Consider the following 24,056-nt stretch of genomic DNA (forward strand, 5'->3'; position numbering starts at 1 on the left):
TCTAGAACTTGTTATGTTTCTATTCTTCCAATGGGAAGGAACTGCTTTCCTTGAGGCACCCTATTATGCAGTGTAACAAAGTGCCAACTTGTCCCTCCATGCCTTCCACCCATAGACTTTCTACTGCCCTTGGAAATGTAAATAAGTATAATCCTTCTTCCAAATGTCTGATGACAGAAAAGTATGGAAGCCCATTCTTCCATGCCCTACTTCTAGGTTACCACTTGCCAGTTCCTTCTGCCATTTTACAAATATGAACCTAGCACAGTAGGTCCTCAATGAGAGTCTGTTGAATTACTGAATGACTATAATGCTGTTTCTAGTTTCCTCACAGTTCTGATCCCTTTGTCCTAAATACACTCCAATTTGGCTTTATTCTCTCAAAATCAAATGTAGCAAGATCTATAGTAAGATTATGATTTATTAAACACCAAAGCTATTCCTTTCCAGTCTCTTGAACGATTTCAAATACCTGTTGTAAGGCTAAACATGTAACTTTACTGCATGTTTGTGTTCTATAAGTGCAGTGGGTGGAGTCAAAAATAGTTAAGTACAACTACTGGAGAAAAACATTTTTTTTTTTTTTTTTGCTTGTGCTGGGCTTCAAGGACGCATCTTAATGTTTCCTGGGTAGACGTTCTCAGCCCATTCTTCTTTTTGGATGCCCCAAGAAGTCAGGCTGCCTTGATCTCACCCTACAATTTGCTCTATTCTAATTTTGGAAACTAATTTATCCAACTGAAAATGACACCTAAAAACAGAAGAAGACAGCAGGCTCAGACAGGGTAATTAATGCCACACTGCATTAACTTTCTGCAGCTGAGATAAATATTCACACATCTCCTGCTTGCCGGAATTTAGCTTCAAATACCCATCACAACAGCAGTAACGACTGCAGTCAACTCTCAATTATCCCCACTAATGAAGGGGAGCAGTGGTGTGGAAAACCCCAAGCAGCAGATAATCCCAAAGTCTGACACTGTGATGCATTATACGTTTTGGCAATAGCTCTACCTTCCTTGTTACGGAATCTTAGACTGTCAGAGTTAGAGGGGAGCTAAGGAATCATTTGATTCAGAAATTTCCAACCTGGCCTCTGGCAAGGTCATAACGGGGTCTTGGAACTATTTTCAAAATTCCAAAAGCCTAAATGGAATCACACATTAACATAACATGCTGTTGATGTTTTTGTTTCGTTTGTTTGTTTTCTTTTGGCAGATTTGTCCACGTCTCTGCCCTGCTTCAAATCCTTCAGAGGCTCCCCATCACCCACAGGGTAGGTCAAAGCGCCTTCGCCGGGCACACAAGGCCCATTAGTCTCTTAGTCCATTAGAGATAATAAATACCCCTTCTAGACCATAAATCAAAACTCTACCTTCAGGTCACGTAAATCATGTTAAAAAAAATCTTTCTTTATGCTTCTCCAGGATATCTTTCTGAAATGGATTTGTCCATGCCAGTCTCCTGCCTGGAACAGCCCTCCTGGCTCCTTGTCACTCAAAGGAAAAGGCAAACTCCTCAAGACTGCACATAACATCCACCTTGCCAACTACCCTCATCTACTGCCACTCTCTCCTACATCCTACCTTCCAAACCCTACTTGGGGTTCACCCTCCCATGCTGGAATTTTCCCATCTCTGGGACTTCATTCAGGCAGTTCCTTCTGGCTTCGGAGCCTTCTTTGTTCCTGAAGTTCATACTTTAAGATCTAACTGAAATAACAAGGCTTCCTGGACGCTGCAGGTGACATGAGCCACTGTGCTCCTGGATACTTCAGAACCTGTGCAGATCTCTGTCTTCACTCCTACTATGGCATCTCCTAGCATGTTCTACACTGAGCTCCACTGGGCCTTGCATGTCAGCATCCCGAATTCTGAATGAAGCTTGGAACATGGGAGGTGCATCCACTAACAACATGAAGAATGAAGATATGAATGAGTAAACGAACAGTTCTTTTCTTAGTGGAAGTTGGCAAATACTTGTGAACTTTAATATGATTCTGACATATTAATATCTTTATTTTTAGATAACAAAGTAGATGGAAACCATACAGTAAAAGTTAAGGCAAAATCCACCCTCTACCCTTTCTGTAAGTGAAACACCCTATTTTCTCAAAGGTGCAGTAAAAGAGCAGAAGCAAAGGAGACTAAGTCATGCAGGCCTAGCTTAGTGTTCTCCTGACAAGGCTCTGCTGCAAAGACCATCAGGGACATATCTGTAGTTGAACATGTTGGGTTATTCCTCACCACAGAGGGAGGAGCAATGAGGCATCTCTGGAAGAGGGTATTGGAAAGAATGTATGATAACATTCGGTCTTAAGGTGAGTGATTTGGGGGATGGTCAACAAAGTGGGGTTTTTCTCTGAATTGGATGCTGTCATAATGTGGGGGTAATTCTGTGATTATCCTAACAATACTTATCTGGAAGGCAAGAAGAACAGAGCAAGGCTGAAACCAGGTTAGAGAAATGTTTCATCAGTTTTCCCGTTTTGACAATGTTCATTCTTTTGCCTGTGTTCAGCCCTGATGACCTGGTGGTCTTGATTTTGTCTTGACCTATCGCGGTCACTGAGGTGCCTTGTCTGAGGCTGATGGTATGTGAAACGTTGATGCTCAGCAGGAGAATGCCAGGATCTTGCTGTGGGGGTGGGCCTGCACCTGACTGTCAGAGGCTGCTGTTCTTTTTCTTACCATCACGCATTTAGCAGCCCTAGGATTCTGTGCAGGGCACTTAACGTCTTTGGGTGCCAGTTTCCTCACCTGTAAAATGAGGCTAGAAATCCCCTCTGTGAAGGGGAACGCATGTTGATTGTCTAGCACAGAGTCTGAAACATATGAGATACTCCAAAAAACATTAGGTCCCTTATGTCTGGGAGTGTGGCTTCATCCTCCCTTTATAGACAATGGTTTTAGGCCTAATAATCACCTGTGGGTTTCGTTTCAAATGGCCTCTCCTTCATAGCACATAGGTGCAATTGCAGATGAGCTCTCAGTTATTAATATAAGAATGGTGCTGGATCAGCCCAGGGAAATTGTGCAGAATGAATGTGGAGTTAATGCAAACAACCTGGCTGCAGGCCCCTGTGGGTAACAGAAATTTCCACCGTTTGCAGACTACTCCATACATCCTTTAACTATCTATGAATTATGTGCTCAACTACAGCAGCCAAGTGGACTCACAGACTGGAGTAATAATGGTATATCTCTACAGAAACTTTTACAGTCTATATATGGTCTTTCCAATGTCACATGATCTTACTTGAGCTACACACCAGGACCGTGCCTTTAGTGCTCCTGTCTTCATTTTTTTTTTTTTTTGAGACGGAGTCTCACTCTGTCGCCCAGGCTGGAGTGCAGTGGCGCGATCTCCACTCACTGCAAGCTCCGCCTCCTGGGTTCATGCCATTCTCCTGCCTCAGCCTCCCGTGTAGCTGGGACTACCGGCTAATTTTTGTATTTTTAGTAGAGACGAGCTTTCACCGTGTTAGCCAGGATGGTCTTGATCTCCTGACGTCATGATCCACCCATCTCGGCCTCCCAAAGTACTGGGATTACAGGCGTGAGCCACCGCGCCCGGCCTCTTGTCTTCATTTTACAGCAAAGAACCCTAGGCTCCCCGCAGTTGGGTGACTTGTGCAGTTACTCAGCCAGCACACAGCAGAGCTGGGACATACTGCTTTTTTTTGTCTTTTTTAGATTTTGATTTGTGGTGAAACATAAACATAACCTTTGCCATTTTAACCACGTTTAAGTGTACAATTTGGCAGCATTAATTACATTCACAACGTTGTGCAACCATCAGCATCATTTCCAAAACTCATCATCCCAAACAGAAACTCTGTACCCATTAAGCAATAACTCCCCATTCATTCCCCAAATCCCCAGCCCTAGTCTAATCTACTTTCCATCTCCACGATTTTACCTAGTCTTATTTTTAAATCAATTTCAGTGAGGTGTAATTTTCGTGCAATGAAATGTACCCATTTTAAATGTACAGTTTAATGAATTTGACAAATACACCCATGTGAGCTCTAGAGCATTTCTTCACCCTAAAGACTTCTCTTATGCCTTCTCAGTCAACTCCCTATCTCAGTGCCAGCTCTGATCTGCTTTTGATCGCTATAGACTAGGTTTGTTTTTTCTGGAGTTTCATGTAAACATACTCAAGTCTTTGTAAGCCTACTATCCTCTCCACTAGCATGTGCTCCCTCTCACAGAAGGTTGAAGCTGGAAGGGCCCTCACGCCCACAGCTCCTTTTCTGCATGAAGAAACTGAAGCCCCAGACACAAAGGGTACTTTCCCAAAGCCATACAGGAGACAGTAGAGAGCCAGGGAGCAGCCCAGGGTTCGGACTCCCATTTCTGTGCTGGTTTCCTTGCTTTCTTCTCCCAGCCCCAGCTCTTTGGCATGAAGTATAAGGGCAAATGGTTTCCTAGGTCACATTATAACAAGATGCTCTTGGAAGCTACCTAAATTGTGCTGATTACTTTCTGCCCATTTAATATTTCTTGTATTTGTTTTTGGAAAGATTGACTACCTTTGACAAAAGTATGTCAAAAGCAAGATATCTCACTAGTGGAGCGAAGACATTGCATGCTGACAAGGGTGGTCTCCGATGTGAGGTCGACGGTGTGCCATGCAATCTGCTTGCTGAGTGAGCCCACTTAGGCCCCATCCGGGGGCCTAGGATAAGAAAAGCGCCAAGCCAAGCTGGGGATCAGACTAAAGCTGGAAGGTGAGCCAAAGCTTGAGTCCCTCAGCATTACCCTGCCCAGGCAGCAAATTCAGCCTCATGGTCTTTTAGCCCTAACACTTAGGACTAGCTCAGTGGGAGTTTTACATTCCTTGGCTTGACAAATGAAAAAGATATTGGTAGTCAGAGTGGAAAAAGGCTAAAATAACTCAAAGTTCTGTCTGAAGCCATGTGTAGGGTCAAGAAGAATGCATGGGTTTGGGGAGCCAGAAAGACCCCAGAAATCTTCCTAACTTCCTATACGAACTTAGGCGAGCATCTCACCTGACTGGCCCTCAGTTCCTTCATCTGTAAAGTGGAGTGAATAACATCTATGACCCCAGAAATCCTCCTAACTTCCTATATGAACTTAGGCGAGCATCTCACCTATCTGGACCCCAGTTCCTTCATCTGTAAAGAGGAGTGAATAACATCTACCTTATGGGACTGTGAGAAGTTACAAGTCAGCTCGTTTAACATGAAGTATCTTAAATGCTGGCAGTCTTCTTTTGCTTTATATTCAAACAAAAGGAAAAACAAATCTTTCTGACCACTTTGAGTCTGAAAGTCTAGCTGTTAGGGTAGAAAAGTCTTCAAAACACGAATGGATTTGATGATAATCCCTTAGGGATTGTCAGTGCCGAATGCCCTAGTTCCTGGGGTCTTGGGTGCTGAAACCTGCTTGGTGAATACAGAGACGCACCACCTGAGTTTCGAGGCAACTGTGCATGTTCTGAAGAACATTCTATTTCCCCGTCAATAATAACAACAATGATGGGTATCAATGATCTGTTTTACGCATGTACATCATCTTTTTTGGCCTTGTTATAAAACAGATGAGGACGCTGAAGTTGCTGACACCAATTATCTACCATAAGCAGGAAGGCCTTTTCTGAGTAAGTTCGTGGTCACTGGGAGTGGGTTGCATCTAGGGCTGTTAGTCTCTGGGGATCCTAATGAAGTCAGCATATTTTAGGGATTCTGTCTTCTCCTTTGTTAGATAGGAATAGAGACAGCCTGAGGGAGAGATGCTGCTGGAACATCTTATTTGGGGATTGGTTCCATGCTAGCTGGGTAACTTTGGGCAAGTTAGATGGTCTTAGACTGTCAGAGCTGTAAGGACCTGTGGGGAATGTTTTACAGAAAAGGAAACCAAAGATCAGAAATGAAGCCATCTGCCTCACATCATACATCTAAATTGATGTGATGCTATTAAAACCCAGGTGTCCTGATTCTGTTTGAGTGCGTTTGAATTATTTAATCTGGGTCTAGATTCAAATCCTGGTGCTACTACATGTGACTCTCTGGATTTTAGCAAGTTGTTAAACTCTCTATCTTGCCTGTAATATTTGTGAAATGGGAATAATAAAAATACCTGAGTGTTCCTGTGAGGATTAAATTAGGTGATACTAGTAATTTTAAAATATTTTTTATTATTAGTAGTAAGTGAAAGGCATCATGATTACCTTCTGCAGTGGTTCTAGAAACAGTGAGCCTGATCTAATTCTGTTAGCCAATTCTGGCAGCTGCCTATGTTTGTAAATAAAGTCTTATTAGGACATAGCTACATCCATTCATTTATGCATCGTCTTTTGCTGCTTTCCTGCTACAATGGTAGAGTAGCTGTAATAGAGACCATATGGCCCACAAGGCACACATATTTACAGAGAGTTTGGCAACTTCTGGTTAGATGATCAGTGTATTCTACTTGCACTCACTACTCCAATGGCCGAAACCTATATGGAAATCTCCATGTCTAGCCTTGATTTCTCTTTTGACCTCCAGAGGTTGTATCCAGCAGCCTACTGGCATTTCTACTTGGAAGTCTCATGGGCACCTTGAGTTCAGTTGGTCCCAAAGTAAACCTGCCTTCTTTCTGCTCAAACATGCTGCTTTGTGTTCCTTAGCACAGTGACTGGCACCATGTAGCTCCCTATGCCAAGAACCTGGGTGTCATACTACCTTATATCCTCTTCCTCATCTCCCATGTCCCTTCGGTCTTAACCTCCTGTTGATTTCAGCTTGTAAATAACTCTTGGCACTATGCCTGAGGTCTTGGCTGACACTGCCCTTAGCCAGACCCTGGTCATCTTCTGCCTGACCCAGTGCCATCACTCTCCAGCTACAGGACCTCAACAGGAAGTCTCTATGTTCATAAAGGTCCGAGGAAGTGGGACACTGTGCCCTCCAAAAACGTAGGTTGGACTTGTCATTGAGTCCTGTGTCCATAAAATAGGTCATTTTCCGTTGTTTTGTGGTTCTTTATTTTTATTTATTTATTTTTTTTTTGAGACGGAGTCTCGCTCTGTCGCCCAGGCTGGAGTGCAGTGGCCGGATCTCAGCTCACTGCAAGCTCCGCCTCAGTTCGCCATTCTCCTGCCTCCCGAGTAGCTGGGAGACGATAGGCACCGCCACCTCGCCTGGCTAGTTTTTATTTTGGTAGAGACGGGGTTTCCCTGTGTTAGCCAGGATGGTCTCGATCTCCTGACCTCGTGATCCACCTATCTCGGCCTCCCAAAGTGCTGGGATTACAGGCTTGAGCCACCGCACCCGGCCTGTGGTTCTTTATTTTAAGGGTCTGTTGTTTGGTTGTATTTAAAAAGAAAATGGTAATAATAATCCCAAATACATGTACTTTACTTTCAAAGCTTATAAAACACTTTCATTTTCATGATCTTATTTGATTCTTGGACCGCTTAGGGAGAGAGCTATTGCAATTATCTGTGTTTATCCATATGAAAGGATATATGCTTACCTAAGGTCACCTGCTTTGGAAGTAAAAATCAGACCCAAGGCCCCTGACTCTGTGTTTTGTTTCTTCTTTTCTTTCCTTTTCTTCCCTTCCCTCCCTTCCTCCTTTTTTTCTCTCTCTCTCTCTTCCTCTCTCGCTCTCTCTCTCTAAGATTCTTCTTCCCAAAGCATCTGAGGTTCAGCTTTCCTTTCCCTTGAACACTAGAAATCCATCAGGTAATATGTTATATGTCTTGCATTCCCACTACAAAGATAAGTATTAAAAAATGACAGCAACTTATTATTTATGGCAATATCTATTGTTACTACGGGAGGCAGACCAAACAATTCCCCATTGTTACAGATGCTACTCTGACTTGACAGCTGGGAAAGTCTGATAGGCAGTTTATTTACTTAGCCATTTAACCAAATAAATGTTTTCATTTTTCTTTCATCTCCTCAAAAGCTAACATTTTGCCCTTAAAATTGCTCGAGCAACACATCAGTGAAGTATAAATTACCTGCCATTCCCATACCAGCCATTATAATATTATTTTGGTTCTTTTTGCCCTTGTTGACCCAGTCTTTCAAAGACACGTGATTCTCCCAGATGGGAGGGGTAGGGGAAAAAAGTGAAGTAATTGAAGATATTTTCCTTTATTGCTAAAACAGAACTGCTGTTTGAGATTGGCCCTGAAGCTTCCACCTGCGGGGATTGAGTCCGTCTGTTTCCTCTTACTATGGTGTGATATGGCGTTAGCTTATCAACAGATGTCATCCCTACTTACTCAGAACTGTGTGGGTATTTCTAATAAAAAACAGCTGGTGATAATGGTTGCAAGGGTGATAAGAGGGATAGGACTCTTGCTTTCCAACCATATGAAAGCAGAGGGGAAAAAAATAAAGCCATGGACATAACTAACCCTGCATGGTCTCTCTTCTCCAAATGTTTGGAAAGGCACTAAGAAATTGCAATCTGTAAATTTTCAGCTGGGTGGATGGGAGAATGGGATGGAGATGGAAAGATCAAATGTAGCTTGTGCTGCTGTCGATGGAGGGACCCAGAATGGTTCTCCCAGACGTCCCCCATGTGTGTCATAGTGGCTATGTCTGCAAAGCTGGCATCTGCCCGTTGGCACTTGAATCTCAATAACTGTGAAGTGGCCAGGCTAAGCTTTCAAAGGGAGAAAATTACTTCACTGAAGATTACAGTCCAGTCCTCCTCTGGAGCTGGGAGGTACTTATTTTGACTTGCATGTGATTCTAAGACAGCTCATTTTTTGGCAGTGAGCTGTGTGAGGCCCAAACCAGGGCCATTCTGGATTACGGGATGGGACAAGCCAGAGAGCTAAGCAGCAGGCTTTTTTTTTTTTTCCCTTCCAAAGCTGTTGTGACATATATTGAAAATTAATTATCTGAAGATAAAGTACAAAGCAAAACCTCTCAACCAATGGCCTTATACATAAAGGCTAAATGTATAAAATCCAAGAGAGTGGGGAGCCTGCATTAACTGGATATATGTGATGATGATAATGATGATGGTGATAGTGATGATGATGGCAGCTAGCATCTATCAGGTGCTTTCTGTGTGCTATACACAGTGCTAAAAGCTTCACATACATCACTTTATTTAGTTCACACAATAACCCTATGAGGTGGACACTATTTTTATCCTTATTTTTCAAATGAAGAAAATAAAATAGAGAATGATTATCAAATCTCAGCAGTGTCACATAGCCAGGAAGTGGTGGAGCCAGACGCTGAACTCAAACAATGTTGTTCTAGAATCTAGATTTTTATTTTAAGCTAAGTACTCGGTGTCTGTCTCCATGCTAGATACTCAACATAAACTATCTCAGTTACCATTATGGAGAATATAAGCCCCTTCTAGCAGATGAAGAAACCAAGACTCAAAATAAATTTTGGTTCTTGCCCAAGATTTCCCACTATTAAGTAGCTGAGTTAGGATTTAAACTCAAGTCCAAATCCTGAGTTCTTCCCACACTACTGCTATGTCCACTTACAGCTCAGCTGTGGCTTGAGGTGCTGGACAGAGCATTAAATGTGGAACAGACCAAAGCCCCATGAAACAGTTTGGCCTGTAGGATTGTCTCAAGCTGAACAGGTTCATAAAGATGAGGGTTTGATACATTGATCTGCAAATGGTGTAAGTCATCTTTGTTTTCTAGAAGAACTTCAATTTTAGGATGATGTTTGCTGTTATCCTGATGAATGGCTCTTGTCACCTCTAGTTCATTCACCGAATTTTTCAAGGCAAGGTTGAGCATGTGAAATACAACTTAGGCAGGGGGGTAAAAAACCTCGTAGGGAATCATCCCAAGGAGTCTGCCTATAGTCCCCAACTTTTTCCTGAAACATTGACTTTGATTTCAATATACCAACTCCCAAAGTAGCTTTGCAAGAGTGAACTTCTAAGTGAATCTTAGGTGGTTTTGCATGGCATGACATATAATTATATGCTATTGCACTGATACAAAATGTGGCAAACTATATAGTGTGTTAGGTTCTTTAATCATAATATCTATTAACAAAATACACTTTCAGAATACCATATTAGCTTTCAGTAACTGTCTAACTTACGTGTGGACTAAGACTAATTCTGAAGTAGCCTCAGAATCCATTTATGAGTGGTGAGAACTGTTTACCATTTTAATGGTTTTGATCATGCTGTTCAGAACTTAAAAAAGGAGCCCTTTGGGAATGGCCTTGCAGTCCTGTGTGTTTATAGAAAACTAAGAAAGTATCTGAAAATTGAACACATTTGTCAAGAAGTGACCTTAGAAATCATGTCTGGGTAACAAGGTGTACTTCTGTCTCCTAAGAAGGTTTGCTTCATCAGCTCCTCTTTCTTTCGATCAAATCAGATGTATTGAAATTCAAGTGCCAAAAACCACTTCTAGTAAATGTAAGTACATCTCTTTCAAAGTAGCTGCTGATGGAATCTGAAGTGATTTGGTGGCAATCCACGTGCTGCAGCACAGGTGCAAACAGCTCAGCCTCAGAAGTGAGTAGTACACATCTCTGGGCTTTGAATTTCACATCAGAAAGGGTGCAGGGTACAGGGTCCTTTCTGGCTAGACAAAAAGGGCTGCCTCTGATCTTACATCTTGATCAATCTTATTTCAAGCACTGCTTGTTTTTGCTTCTTAGTCTGGCTTCTCTGTGTGTTTGGTGACCTCTTTAGATCTGCAGAGTGTAGGCAAATGCAGTGACATTTTGCTTAAAAGATTAAAGCATCTGGACCATGGCTCACTGAGAAATTATCAGGGTGGGCAGAATGTGTCCATCTCAAAATGTTGATGCTTTCAGAAACTAAATCCATGCTAAGTAGCATGGACCATGCCTCACTCTATCACCACCACCTACGCAGAACATATTATTAATAAAATAATATGATCAGTTCCCACTTCTCACCCCTACCCCTACCTCCCAGAGTATGTCAAAGGTCATGCATCCATGAGAAAAGGCAAAGTAGAACGTAGACACCAGGCAAAGGGACATGGTGCAGACACTGGTAATATAGCTCAGGCAAGGAGAAATAGTGCAAACATCAGGAATACAGTTCAGGGAAGAAGCGATGGTGCAAACATCAGCAATACAGCTCAGGCAAGGAGACATGGTGCAAACATTGAGGATGTGGCTTCAGAAGTGAAGAACAACCAAAAGGGAAAGCAGATAGCTTAAGGGTAAAGGAGATAAAAAGGACAGATACCTACCCAGACCTGCGCTATCTAGCTACCGGCCTGTGGACTTATATTATCACCACTGGGCTCCCCACTGGGCTCACCAAATGGATCACTGTTGGATGAGGCCTGTGATCCATCAGGCTAGAACACAAGAAGATAATACTTTTTTTTTTTCTTTTTTCAACCATTGAAAATATAAGACAACTGGATATACTTTCATGCAGCACAATCAGTTATTGTAAAGGAGGGTGCAATGGCATTTAGAGGATGCTACACCACAAATGTGGACTTGTAGTAACAATTTAATAAAAAGGCAGTCTTTTCCAGCTGACTCATTTGAACACAAAAGAAAGCCCCTTTAGCAACCCCTTGAGAACTTATGAGATTGAGCCAGCATTCTTTTCTATGTAGGCTTCCTCATGCATTATCCATTTCAGTTACAGAGGTCTTAATTTTAAGGAAAAACACAAATAACAAACTGGTCACTTACAGCTTCTTGCTCTTCGCTTTTGCTGGGGCTTTCAAAGCCCTCTTCAAAGATGTCATCTGTGGTAGGATCACTGGCATGGGATGCAGATGATTTGGATGGAGAGCTCTGTCTAGGAGCTGGGGTTGGAGCTACACAGACACCACAGAAAAAGAGACATCTTAAGTGCCTGGCTGCAATCAATTTATCCCAAAGAAACCTTAGGAATCTGCTTATATTCAAGTCAAATCTTAGGATTCCTCTTCCTATTTCCGGTGGAATCAGCTGAATATTTGAATTATTTCTCTGTACGTATTGATCTTTCCTCTCACACGTCTGACTTCAGGAAGGAGCTCGTCCACACTGATAGGTAAGGCAGTGGTTCTCAAAGGATGGTCCTTGGACGAGCAGCAGCAGTAGCATCTGGGGATTTGTTAGAAATGAAATTCTCTGACCCTACCCCAAATCTACTGAATCAGAGACTCTGTGTTTGAACAACCTGCTAAAGGTTATTCTGATGCACAATCAAGCTGAGATCTACTGGGCTATGGTTTGCTTTCTTCTTTCTGTGTTTCATCAGAGGGCACTTACTGAGGGCCTTTCATGTGTCAAACACTGTTAGAAATTTTACAGACAATATCTCTAATCCTCATAAAACCTCTTTGAGGTAGAGGTTATCCTAATTTGACAGGTAAGGAAAGTGAAGGTTGCTAATTTGCTCGTGGCAACTGGTAGAACCAGATTCTGAATCCTGGCACATAGTAGGTATTCAATAAACACACGTTGAATAAACAGTAAGTGTCTCAGTGATCTGGGAAAATGGATGTAGCCGATGGCAACTGAACAGCTGGTACTTGATTCTCTAAGGACAAAGGATATGCATTTTCTGGACTGACCCACGCACATCTCCTCTCATTTGTTTCAGAGGTGTAGAACAAATACGTCATTTGATACCACTCTTCTTTTAATAATTTCTAATTTGTCACTGAAAATACCAGTCACTGGCTAAGACCCAAGTGAGTGGGTGGCACGCCTTGATTTAGTAGCTGAATTTTCATAATGTCATAGAACTTAGAATCAGACAGTGAATGATGATTGTAAAACTTAGTGCATACTTTTTACTCTGATGACTGTATAGTTAGAAAAATGATGCTATTTCCTCGTTTATTATTTATAATGTGCCAATGAGTTGGACACTGTGCTAGGCACTTCCCATCCATTATACACCCTAATACAAATACCTGCAAGCTGTTACTGTAACTTTTTTGTTTCCCAGATGGAGAAATTGCAGCTCAGAGAGGTGAGGTGACTTGACTTGCTGAGGGTTAACACAGCTATCAAATAGCAGCACTGGCATTTAACAGAGCTCTGTCTGACAGTATCCAGTCCAACTGTGCTTTTCTGTTTTTATTGGAGGTTCCCTTTTGATCCAACCAATCCTCTACCCAAAACATTCTTAAGGGGATACTGATGGGTCAGAGGAGATAATGACTGGTTTTTCCAATTTCATTCAAAATAAAACAGTAAGTTTTTGAAAAAAAAATTTGCAATGAAATCTGTGTTGTTTCAGGAGATGACTATGGAACAAACTATATTGAAAGTGGGTTTAAAGCTATATGCAAACACCCTGAAGGGTAGTAGATGTTTAATAAATATTAGTTTAATTAGATCCTGAATTGTATTTGAAGTGGATTTTTGCTTACGAAAGGTTGAGAACACACGCTGAGTTGCCAGTTCTGGCAGGTATACTGCTCAGACTTACCTAATGAAATAAATGGAAAGCATAAACAGGAGTTTATTTACATAGGTGTCTTAATTTTTAGAAGGCTTCATAGGATGCTTCTAATACTCTAAAGCAGTGGTTCTCAGTCTGGGGCAATTTCATCCCTAGGGTACATCTGGCAATGCTTGGAGTCATTTTTCTCGACACTAGAGGAAGGGGATATATGTTTCTCTCATAGAGTGATTAGAGGCCAGGGCTGCTAAACATCCTATAATGGGACAGCCTCTGAAACAAAGAATTATCTGGTCCAACATATCAATAGTGCCAAGGTTGCCAACAATGCTCTAAAACACAACAGTAGCTAAGTGATCTCCATTTAGTTTATTTCATTCTCTATAACCTTTCCCAAATGCCTCTCATGTGCCAGGCACTAAGCTAGCATTATGAGAAGTATAGGAGTAATGGAGACAGTTCCTGCCCTCAAAGAACTTAAACTCTCCTCTTTCATTTGTAGCTGGCACATAAGTCCATTGAAAGAGAGATGTCTGTTTTTAAAAAGATGCTTGCTTATTTATGCATGGCTGTCATTTCTTTAACATTTCGTTTTTTATTCATTATTCCTCATTGAAACCCTGTGAGTCTGTGTAAATAGAGATGCCGCCACTATGTAGATCATATGGCCTGAGTGCAAGTGGGTTGTTTATACACACCGAGGGCATTCATTTTCAGAATAGCATTCTGAACCTGGCTGAAATGACACAATCTAATTGTATTAACATTGTGGGGTTTTTTTGACAGTTCACAGTACTGGCCATGCAGTGATCCATATCACCTGTGACAGTAATGAAACCACCAAACTCACTGTAGCATTAACCTTTTCTTTCCTCTTATCAGGTGTCAAGGCACAGGCTGAGTCACCAGAACACCTTCCCTGAATTATGTCAAACAAGCGTACACATGCTCAAGTGTATCTGGATTCTGATTTGGCTGCACAGTCACTGTTTTCCAGATGTTTGCAGAAAAAATGTGGGCTGGAGGAGACTCACTGAAAGCTGGAACTAGAAGGATGCACACTGCTCATCCAAGTCAATTCATTTATTTTACCAATGATAAAACTGAGTCTCAGAGAAGTCACACGCTTGCCCAAAGACACAGCTTGTGGTAGAGGAGTCAACACTAGAACTGGGGTCCAGCACTGCACAAAACCACTTAACATGTGTTAATACTGAGGATAAAAGATACTTCAAATTCTGGGAGGTCTATAATGTTTGAGTATATATACCATTGAATCCTTTTAATAACCCATCCCTCATACAGATGAGGAAACCGAGGCTCATAGAAATAAGGTGCCTTGCCCAAAGGTACAAAACTGGTCAGTAATAAATCTGATCTCCAGGTTTCCAGTCCAGTACTTTCTGCAGCACCATCTTTTTGTTCTCTTTAACTACCAGAAGCTTTAAGCCAAAATGAGGCTTCAGCTATAAAAGCTATTTAAGACCTTACGGCTGCTGTATCTCTGCCCTAAGTTTTCTCTTGATCCTTATTTTATATTCTAATGTTTAAAACTTGTTCCCCAAATTTTTAAAGTTTGCATTCACTTTTATTTCAAGAAACCACACCAAAATCTATGTGTCATAAGCTGGCTATACATAAATAAATGAACGAATGCATGAGTAAACTAACAAAATCTTAAGAGGCAGAGTAATACGGTGGAAAAATACTAGGCTTACATTCAGTTCAATACCACTTTGTCTATTGTCTTCAACCTTGAGCCTCACTTTCATTATCCATCAAACAGGTCTAACAAAATTTGTCATTAAGCATTATTATAAGTCTAAAAATAAACATGGAACATATGAAGAAGGTTTGTATGTTATCAGTGGTACCTAAATTTGTAGCTCTTAGTAGTAATAGTAGTAGTAATAGTAGCAATAGTAGTAATAGTAATATAAACAAAGAAGCCTGATTAATGCAAGCGAGATGAGTTATCTGATCCCTGAAACCCTACCTCCGGACATAAGTTATGGCTCTCATTGGGTTTTATGTCTTAAGTGAGGGGCACTCACGTGAGTTGGTCGATGGTGTGGTAGAAGTCACAGGGGTCAAATTCAACTGGGAGATGTCAAAGTCATCACAGTCGTCTGTATCCTGTGCCACCCCGACTTTGTTGAAGTAACTGGAGAAGGCCTCTGAGGTACAGGTGAGGGAGGGCTGGTCGGGTTTGCGGGAGGGCACGGGTGGAGGCTGGGCCATCTGAAAATCCTTAAACGTTTCTTTCCCCATTTTCTGCCTGGGCTTGTCGGTCTGTGGACTTGACCTGGTGGAGTCACTCGTGCCTGGGACGGTGGCAAGGGGGGTGAGGGGACCTTGGAACATGGCAGCTGGCAAAGGCATAACAGTTTGTGTGGGCATGAAGGCGGCTGGCGGAAACTGCCCGGCCACAGTTGGCCAGGGCTGCTGAGTGGCAGGGAAGAGACCCGGCTGGCCCCATGCGATGGGCTGAGCCCCCGGCATCACCTGAGCGACTGGTGGCTGGGCACCCATGACCATCTGCTGTTGGACGAGGGGCTGCTGGCCCCAGAAGGACGGGAGGACAGCGCCCATTGCAACGTAACCTGGGAGAATGAAAAAGAAGAGTCAGGTGTCCTGGGAAAGAAGGATGCATGGACTCAGGTAATTGACAGAAATGTATCAAGCACCAACTAAGTGCCAGACTATGTGCCAGGGACCGGGGATGCCAAGATGAACAAGACAAAAGTCCTTGCTGTCATGGAGCCTATATCCTAGAGAAGTGGTCAGGGAAAGCCTCTCTGAGGAGATGATCTGTAAGCAAAAACTAGAATGCTAATAATCACATTTCTGTAGTTAGAAGTTTCTAAAGTCTCATAGCCTCAGAAGCTGTGTGTCTCAGGGACAGGGCAGAAGGATGGAAGGCAGGCCGTCCTGGGTTTTCTCCTTGCCTCCTCTTCCTGCTGCACTTAGGACCCTCTCAATTGCGTAAGCTCTTTAAGAGTCTGACTCTTTGTTGTAAAACCAGGTTATAATACCGTCCTTCGCAGGCCTGAGGCAGTGTGCAAAGTGAGTAAGAATCTGAATGTTGGAGTTTTGGAGACCTAGGTTAAAATTCAAACAGCCACCTCTTAACTGTGTAATTTGGGGAGTAGTTCTTAAATCTCTCTAAGGCTCTATGACCTTATTTGTAAAATGGGTATAAACACCTTCTACCTTGCTAGGTTGATTTGAAGATTAATTGAGAGTACATATTTAAAATGTGGAGTATTGTACCGGACACACGATCAACATTCAGTAAATGTTAGTTACTAGTATGGTTTGGATTAGATAGAGGCTAGAGAGTTACTTATTACATTGCTTGATATACAAAAGACATGTAATAAATGGCAGCTAGAGGTATTATGCATGATTTCTGTATTATTATTATTCCAATTTTAGAGAATTAAAAAAATAGGGCCAGATGTGGTGGCTTATGCTTATAATCCTAACACTTTGGGAGGTCCAGGTGGGAGGATTGCTTGAGGCTCAGAGTTTGAGATCAGACTTAGTAACACAGCAAGGCCTCATCTCTACCAAAAATTTTTAAAAAGTAGTGAGGAATGGTGGCACATGCTCAGAGTCCCATTGTCTCAGCACTCAGGAGGCTGAGGCGGGAGGATCACTTGAGCCCAAAAGTTTGAAGCAGCACTGAGCTGTGATTATACCACTGCACTCCAGCTTGGGTAACAGAGTGAGACACTTGTCTCAAAAAAAAAAAAAAAAAAAAAGAAGGTTATTGTCCACTCAGGGGCACCTCATACATCAGTATAAGTTACACACTGCAAAACTCCATAGCCTGTACTCATGTGTATTACCATGATAATTGTTCACTGTATTATTCTTTTTAGGTAAGACATATACATTTTAACAGGAGCACAAGTGACACTTGTTACAATAATAATAGTAACATAGCAGTAACAGCAACAAGCTCCACTTATTAAATGCCTACAACATGCCAGATACACTAGTATGTGTTTTGCGTCTTTACGGAATTCCAGCAGGGTAGGTATTATTATCTCTATTTTAGGGATGAAGAAATTGGTGCTCAAGGAAAAGCAACTTGCTCAGGGTCATACAGGTTGCATGAGGTAGGAGCAGGATCAAACTGAGGTTGTCTGTTCCCCCAAAGCCAGGGTTCCTTCCTTTGTGCCACACACTGCCTCACCCAGATGGCCAAGACCAATTTCCGATCTTTGCAGTTAATAGACCTTGCCTACTATTTGATTGTATTTGGATACTGCAGGCCTGCAGGAAATTCACATGTGCTTCCAGGGGTCCCCACTCTTCTCAGGGGGCACAATGGCCACCTCTATGTGCAGTTGAGCCTGAGAGACAAGTTCCCAGGCTGGGCAGAGCAGAGAATAGAGAAGCCAGTTTTGCCTGGGCCTCTCAAAACAAGCCTTTCCATGGCTGTCAGTAGGAAGATACCGATGCAGTGTAATGAGACCAGGAAAAAAAAGAGGAATGGATGCAGAGTATCCTAGCAACTTCCAAAGGGACAATGGGTGGGCGTTATGGCATTGATGACATTATGAGTCATCTCACTGACTCTTGTGAGCCCAGAGAGATGGAACGCAGGGTGTCTCACTCCATACTCCAGTCACAGATATACCTGCCTTCAACTGACTGATACAGGCTAGAGCCAACATTCAAGGCCTGGTGATTTTCCTTGCAAGGTGCCCGTTTCCTCTCATGCCATGCTTCCCTAACAGGAGGCTCCAGAAAGGCACCAACAGGACACCTGTGCTTCTTGCTGATTAATCTCGCAGTGTTAAATACTTCTGCGGAATGAGACAAGGATGTCAACAAAAAAAATGGAGAATATCTTATAAGACTACTTTGTCCAACTGCACTGAAGCAAGAGGGATGAAGAGGCCCTGGAGCTGAAACTTCAAACGTGAAGCTTGCTTAGCTTGCCTCACCCATGGCATGATAATGTAGTGACTTAAATCTACCAACAGATGAAGAATCCTGCAACTCTGTCTTGTTTTCCGATTTACTTTGATATGGCCCAGTGGTTCTCAGTGGGAGTACTACTGCCCCCTAGGGGTGGCTAGAAAATTGGTGGGACGTGTTTTGGTTGTCACAAGTGGAGGGGGTTACACTACTGGCATTTAGGAGACCCAAGCATTGACAGTAGACATCTCATTATGTATGAGACCAATGCGTATGACAAAGCATTATTCCACATCCTGTTTATGATCATTTGCACCCAGAATCGACTTTGAATTACACGGGAATTCAAAGTTATCTTTGCACTTGATTTTAATGCATTTAATTTTCCAGGAATTCAACAACTGTGCGTGGGAGGGAAGACTGTATTTTTGGTTTGGAACACTGTCAAAAGGTGTTGACTATTTTGGAAAATGGCAGTCCCTGACATCCCTGACAGAAACGCTTCTCATGGTGGTATAGCCACATGACACTTCTGTATCAGTCTGGACTTATAGCTGTGGCTTTCGATAGTGATTCTACTTATAGGTGTATACATCTGACTGTTATGCCTTCTAGTGTGCTCATGCCTGAGTATTTCCTTATTTAAATACATACATTTTTCTTACAAATTCTCTTTCCTTTCTGCCTTATATTAGAGAATTATATTCATTTTGAAAAATTGTGTAGCTAGACTACCTTATCTATGAAATTCATTTCAAGGTATGAAAGGAGGTATTGTAAATATTTGTAGTAAGAAGGGGGTGCTGGGTCTGCAGGTGGAGAAGTACCCACGGATTCAATCACCCAAGACCTGCTGCCCATTTTGGTGAATGAGGGGATGTTTTCACTCTCTTGACATCAAGCCTATTTTTGGCTTTGCTTTTATTCCACCCTCCTCGTTGCCAGGAACGACTGTTTTAAAATGCATATATGGTACTTCACTGTCTTTAGTATAAGGCTCACATGTCTTAGCTTGGCTATGCGTCCTTGGAGGTCAGCCCCTTCCACCTCTTCATCACTATCTTCAATTCATATCCTCACTGCACCTTGCCCTTCAGCAGTTGCAAACAAAACCCAACGTGCTGTCTCTTGTCTCTGCTGGCCCATCTGCCTGGAAAGCCATCCCGCTGCTTCTGTGCATGTCTAACCCTGATTTGCTCTTGGAGGCTCGGCTCACTATCACCTCTGCTGGATGGCTTTTTGCTCCTGTCAGCTCCACTGGTCCTTCTCTGGGCTTGCACAGTCCTCTGTGCTCACCTGTATCATGACATTTGTCACACTGCATTGTAATTGCCTGGTTATTCTATCTTCCCTGATGAGACTAGAAACCACCTGTTGGCAGGAACTCTTTATTCTCTCTCTCTCTCCACTCTGCCTAGCATGGTTTGGGACGGGAGAAAGGCCCTACATAAAGATGAACAAGTCCTAGTCAATACGTTCACTGCATTTTTCCCGGTGTCTGATTAAACCCACAATGCATAAATGCTGTGATCTCTGATGATTCTACTGTTGGTGGCAGGTTTTTTCCCCTCCCATCTTTTGTTTTTTTTTCCCACAAGGAGCTAACAGATGGGCTGTGCACACTTTTCTGGAGAGAGCTATTAGCATGTCTCTCTGGCTTCATGCCATCTGCTCCAGACCAAAGTACAATATTCAAAAGAAAAAAAGGTAGCACAGGGTAATTGGGTATCATGCTTAGGAGCTTGCAGGTCCCACTCACTTTTCCTAGGGGGTCCCTGCAGCCCGGCTCTCCTTGGACTGTGAGTTAAGGCTGTCTGGCCACATGATCTTGTGCATGAGCGAAGGGACACACCAGCAGCAGGACAGTGGTGGCACTAGACACAGGGAGCCACGTGGGGGTTGCCACTGCAGCCACTTAACAGCTTGTTAACTGTTTACTATTAATGTCCAGTAGTGGAGGGAGGAGGTGCCAAGGAGCATCTGTTTATGCCATGAAGTTCAGAGCAATCATAAATCTTGCTGTGGAGTGAAAGGGAACACCTGCCTTGCTGCCTTACAGTTAGGTTTTTAAAAAGTGTTGAAAATTGTGATTTATAGCCAGATGCTGACACCTGGGGATACCCCCATTATTTGAAAAAAGAAAAAAAAAGGCAGACTGAAATATAAGAAAAGCACTAAAAATGAAGGAACTCCTCCAACATTTATGCAGAACTTGTATGATATCTCTTATCCACAGTATCTCACTTGATGGAGTCATTCATTCAAAACTACCTCTACTAGGTGCCAATCACTGCTTTAGTATGTGGAGACAAAACAAAGAACAAAACAGTCATCAAAAAAAACCAAAAACATTCTCACCCTGTGGAGCTGACATTTTTGTGAAGTTGATCCTTTCCACAAGCCTCTGGGGTGAGTGTGATTGCTATCTCTTTAATTTGTAGAGGAGAAATTGCAACTCCATGAGGGGAAGATTTGATGCAGCTACACACTGTATGAATAGCAGATCCAAGGCTCCCGAAGAACCATGTAGCAAACATCTGTTGAGTGCTTACTGATGGAAGCACTGCCAGGAACTGCTGTACATATTTTACAACCTGCATTTACTCATGCAATCCTTAGAAAAACTCTATGAGGTAGAATTATGATCATCCACATTAAAATGGGTAAGTTTCCTGAGGTTCAGAAGATATTTATCTGAGTATGATGCAGTTGGCTAGCGGCAGAGCCTGTATTCATACATAGTACATTCTCCAGGCCACCCATTCTCCTGCTGTCTGCTATAAGCAGTCAAGAGGTTGAAGACCTAAACTTTATTACGGGCACTAATTTCCAGGAAAAGGAAAAAATATAGGTAGAACAGGACATATATTCATCTACTGTAGAAATCAGAATAATCATAATGATACAGTATATTCTACACTAAATATCGATGATGTGCCAGCAGTTTTCAGTGTGTAGTGATACAGCTTCTGCAGCTGCAGTTAATGTAGTGATTCATTTAATTCTCATGATATTGTTGCAAAGTAAGTATTATTTTACACTCAGTTATAAAGATGAAGAAACTCTGACTCTGGTAGGTGAAGTAATTTGCCCAGGAGTCTAAAGCTTAGAAATAAATGGTTGAATCAGGATTCAAACCTGGCCCATCAGATTCAAAAGCCCCCAGGAGCCAGTCTATCCATTGTATCACATACTCCAGTTCACTTCTCTATCTCCTTATCACTGGCTGGACAACTAGTGACAAGGAGATTGGGATTCAACAGCTGCAGAAATTTTTATGTCCAGTTAAGGGAGAAATCGGGCACATAGTTTAATACCAACTGAAGCCAGTTTTGTTATATTAACTAGAGTCAGAAAGCAAAAACATGCAAATTGAAATTAATTTTAGACTCGTGTTCTAAAAGTTGAAATCTTGGAGGTAATCTATCAAAATTTTAACAGCTAAAGAAAGGAAATCTGGATATGTGGAAGTGGCTTGTCCACAGCTTCCAATGTGGCTGGTTAAGCAGCAAGACTAAAACCCAGGTCTTCCAAGTCCGTAATCTGGTACCGGTTTGGGAGAGGGCCCAGAGCAGTGCTGTGACTGACCCGGTGATATGGTTTGGCTGTGTCCCCACCCAAATCTCACCTTGAATTGTAATAATCCCCATGCGTCTCCCCTAGGTGGAGATAAATGAATCATGGGGGGTGGTTTTCCCCACACTGTTCTCATGGTAGTGAATAAGTCTCATGAGATCTGATGGTTTGATAAAGGGGAGTTCCCCTGAACACAATCCCTCTTGTCTGCCACCATGTAAGACATTCCTTTGCTCCTCCCTTGTCTTCCACCATGATTGTGAGGCCTCCCCAGCCATGTGGAATGGTGAGTCCATTAAAACTCTTTCCTTTGTAAACTACCCAGTGTCAGGTATGTCTTTATCAGCAGCGTGAGAATGGACTAATACACTCAGGCAGGTCCTCAGGGTGTTTTTAATCAAATGTTAGGGCTGGAAGAGATATAAAATTACATCTAGGCCCATCTTCTCATTTATAGAGAAGGGAATGGAGACTTGGGGGACCAAGTCATTCCTCTGCCTGGAGTACCCTGAACTCTGATGTCTACTTGAGACTTTTCTGCCCCTGCTAGTCCTGTCACACTTCACCTAGGCAAAAGCGCCTTGTGACCACAGGGGCTCCACTTTTACCTGCCCTCTGCCTGCACTCAAAAGCCCCTATGCTCTGGTCTGCATTTTCTTTTGTCCCTATCACTTCTCATTTTTAAATATATTATTGAAAATTATTTTTTTTTGTTATTTCCTATCTTCCCAGTAAAAGGTAGACTCTCTGTCTGTTGTGTTGACTCGCACATCCCAAGCACCTACATGGGACCTGGCACATAGAGGGCACCTGGTGAGTATTTTTGAAATGAACATGCCTGCAAATTGGTAAGTTTGGGGCCATCATTTTTCCCAGCACAGTCTTTACAGACAAAACAATGAGGACAAATCATGGGCACTCTGAACACAAAAGTCAAGCATAGAAGGGTGGTAGAAAACTCTTACCCTTATTTAAAATGGCATGTGCTATTATACTAGTCCCATGGATATTTTAATATCTATTTTAGGTAAGGAAAACTAGTCTTCATTACTATCCCTTTTTCAAGATTAGACTGGGAAACTTCACAATCGAATACATTTCTAGGCAACCTGCAGTCTAAACTGTAAGTTAGATCCAAGGGTTACCAACCTCTATTGCTTCTAAAAGTTCATAATGATCCCTTAGCTCATGAGTAATAACCATAACTATTTTAGAACAGAGTATGCATTTTTAATTTACTTTGAATAAAAGCACAGTTTATATTTGGTGGCAAGAATTTGCTTCTAACAGTATGTAATTAAAAGTAATTATGGAAAAAAATGCAAGAAGATTGGTATTCTAAAATATTCAAACAACTCTATTTGCCATTTATAAGAATAAAGGCAAGAAAGATAAAGCCACAGATTTCAAATACGTAGTTAAAGAAAACCACAAAACCCTTTAAGGCTCCCATGTATGTGAAAAACAGAACTAAACTACCTTTGGCTATTTGCAAATACAGTGGCCTGGCCACATGGAATGCCTCATGCCATGGAAATAAGGTAAGATTGCTGGGCTCCATCCATTTGTAACTCACCTGCAATACTGCTACTATATCTATATATATTTTTTAACTTGTTGTAAAAGTAGTAAATACATTTAAAGACTATTTGAAAAACAGAACACATACTTTCTAACTCACCAGGTGTCTCATTATTCTCACAACTCACAGCAGTTTGCTCTCATCCCATAGGGTGCTCCCCACTTTGTCTGGGGACCTTCCCCTTCCTTGAGTCAGCACCAAGTAAGGCAGATCCCTTCTATCCATCAGGTCTCAAGAAGTCTCTAGAAAGCTGACTTCATGTCCTCCCCTGCTTATTGCTGTCTCTCCTGGCTGAGGTGGAAGAGTGGAAATGGACCTGGGCTAATTGCACAGCTGTGCGTATGCCATGCTCCGAAAAGCTGCACACCTGAGTAACATAGAATCTTGAACTCTCTGGGTGAAAGACATCAGTGAATTCAAGGCCAGTAACATCCCAGAGCTCTGGACCCCAACATCATCTCCCTCTCTAAACAGCTTCTCAGTGTCACCTGAAGAGTCACAGGAGAGAATAGCAGTGTTTTGTCATCATTTGGCATCTGGCTCTGTAAACTCTTTCTCTCTCAATGGGTGAAGGCCAAAGGAAGGGAAGCTGG

The 24,056-nt window shown here is 42.3% G+C and overlaps 1 protein-coding gene and 2 long non-coding RNA genes across 14 annotated transcripts in view; 2 read left to right on the plus strand and 1 right to left on the minus strand.

Moving 5' to 3' along the window:
- DAB1 (DAB adaptor protein 1) overlaps positions 1 to 24,056 on the minus strand; it is a 1,241,370-nt gene that overhangs the window by 5,030 nt on the left and 1,212,284 nt on the right. For 11 of the 12 annotated variants that reach the window (XM_017956763.3, XM_017956575.3, XM_021923232.2 and 8 more), the window contains 3 exons: positions 15,425 to 15,973; positions 11,660 to 11,787; positions 11,200 to 11,310 (listed from right to left, as the gene is read on the minus strand). In XM_017956763.3, the coding sequence (XP_017812252.1) occupies positions 11,215 to 11,310; positions 11,660 to 11,787; positions 15,425 to 15,973 (773 nt within the window). In that variant the 3' untranslated portion in view covers positions 11,200 to 11,214. The remainder of the gene's footprint in view (positions 1 to 11,199; positions 11,311 to 11,659; positions 11,788 to 15,424; positions 15,974 to 24,056) is intronic. The other variant, XM_021923245.2, reaches the window with a different exon arrangement.
- Positions 3,502 to 15,221, plus strand: LOC103885499. Its single transcript, XR_002516119.2, has 2 exons — positions 3,502 to 4,735; positions 14,253 to 15,221. It is a non-coding gene; the product is annotated as an uncharacterized LOC103885499 (long non-coding RNA).
- LOC116269501 lies at positions 20,727 to 23,992 on the plus strand. The gene is made up of 3 exons (XR_004177097.1): positions 20,727 to 20,968; positions 22,614 to 22,694; positions 23,692 to 23,992. It is a non-coding gene; the product is annotated as an uncharacterized LOC116269501 (long non-coding RNA).

Source organism: Papio anubis, chromosome 1 (assembly GCF_008728515.1).
Source record: "Papio anubis isolate 15944 chromosome 1, Panubis1.0, whole genome shotgun sequence".
Lineage (NCBI taxonomy): Eukaryota > Metazoa > Chordata > Mammalia > Primates > Cercopithecidae > Papio > Papio anubis.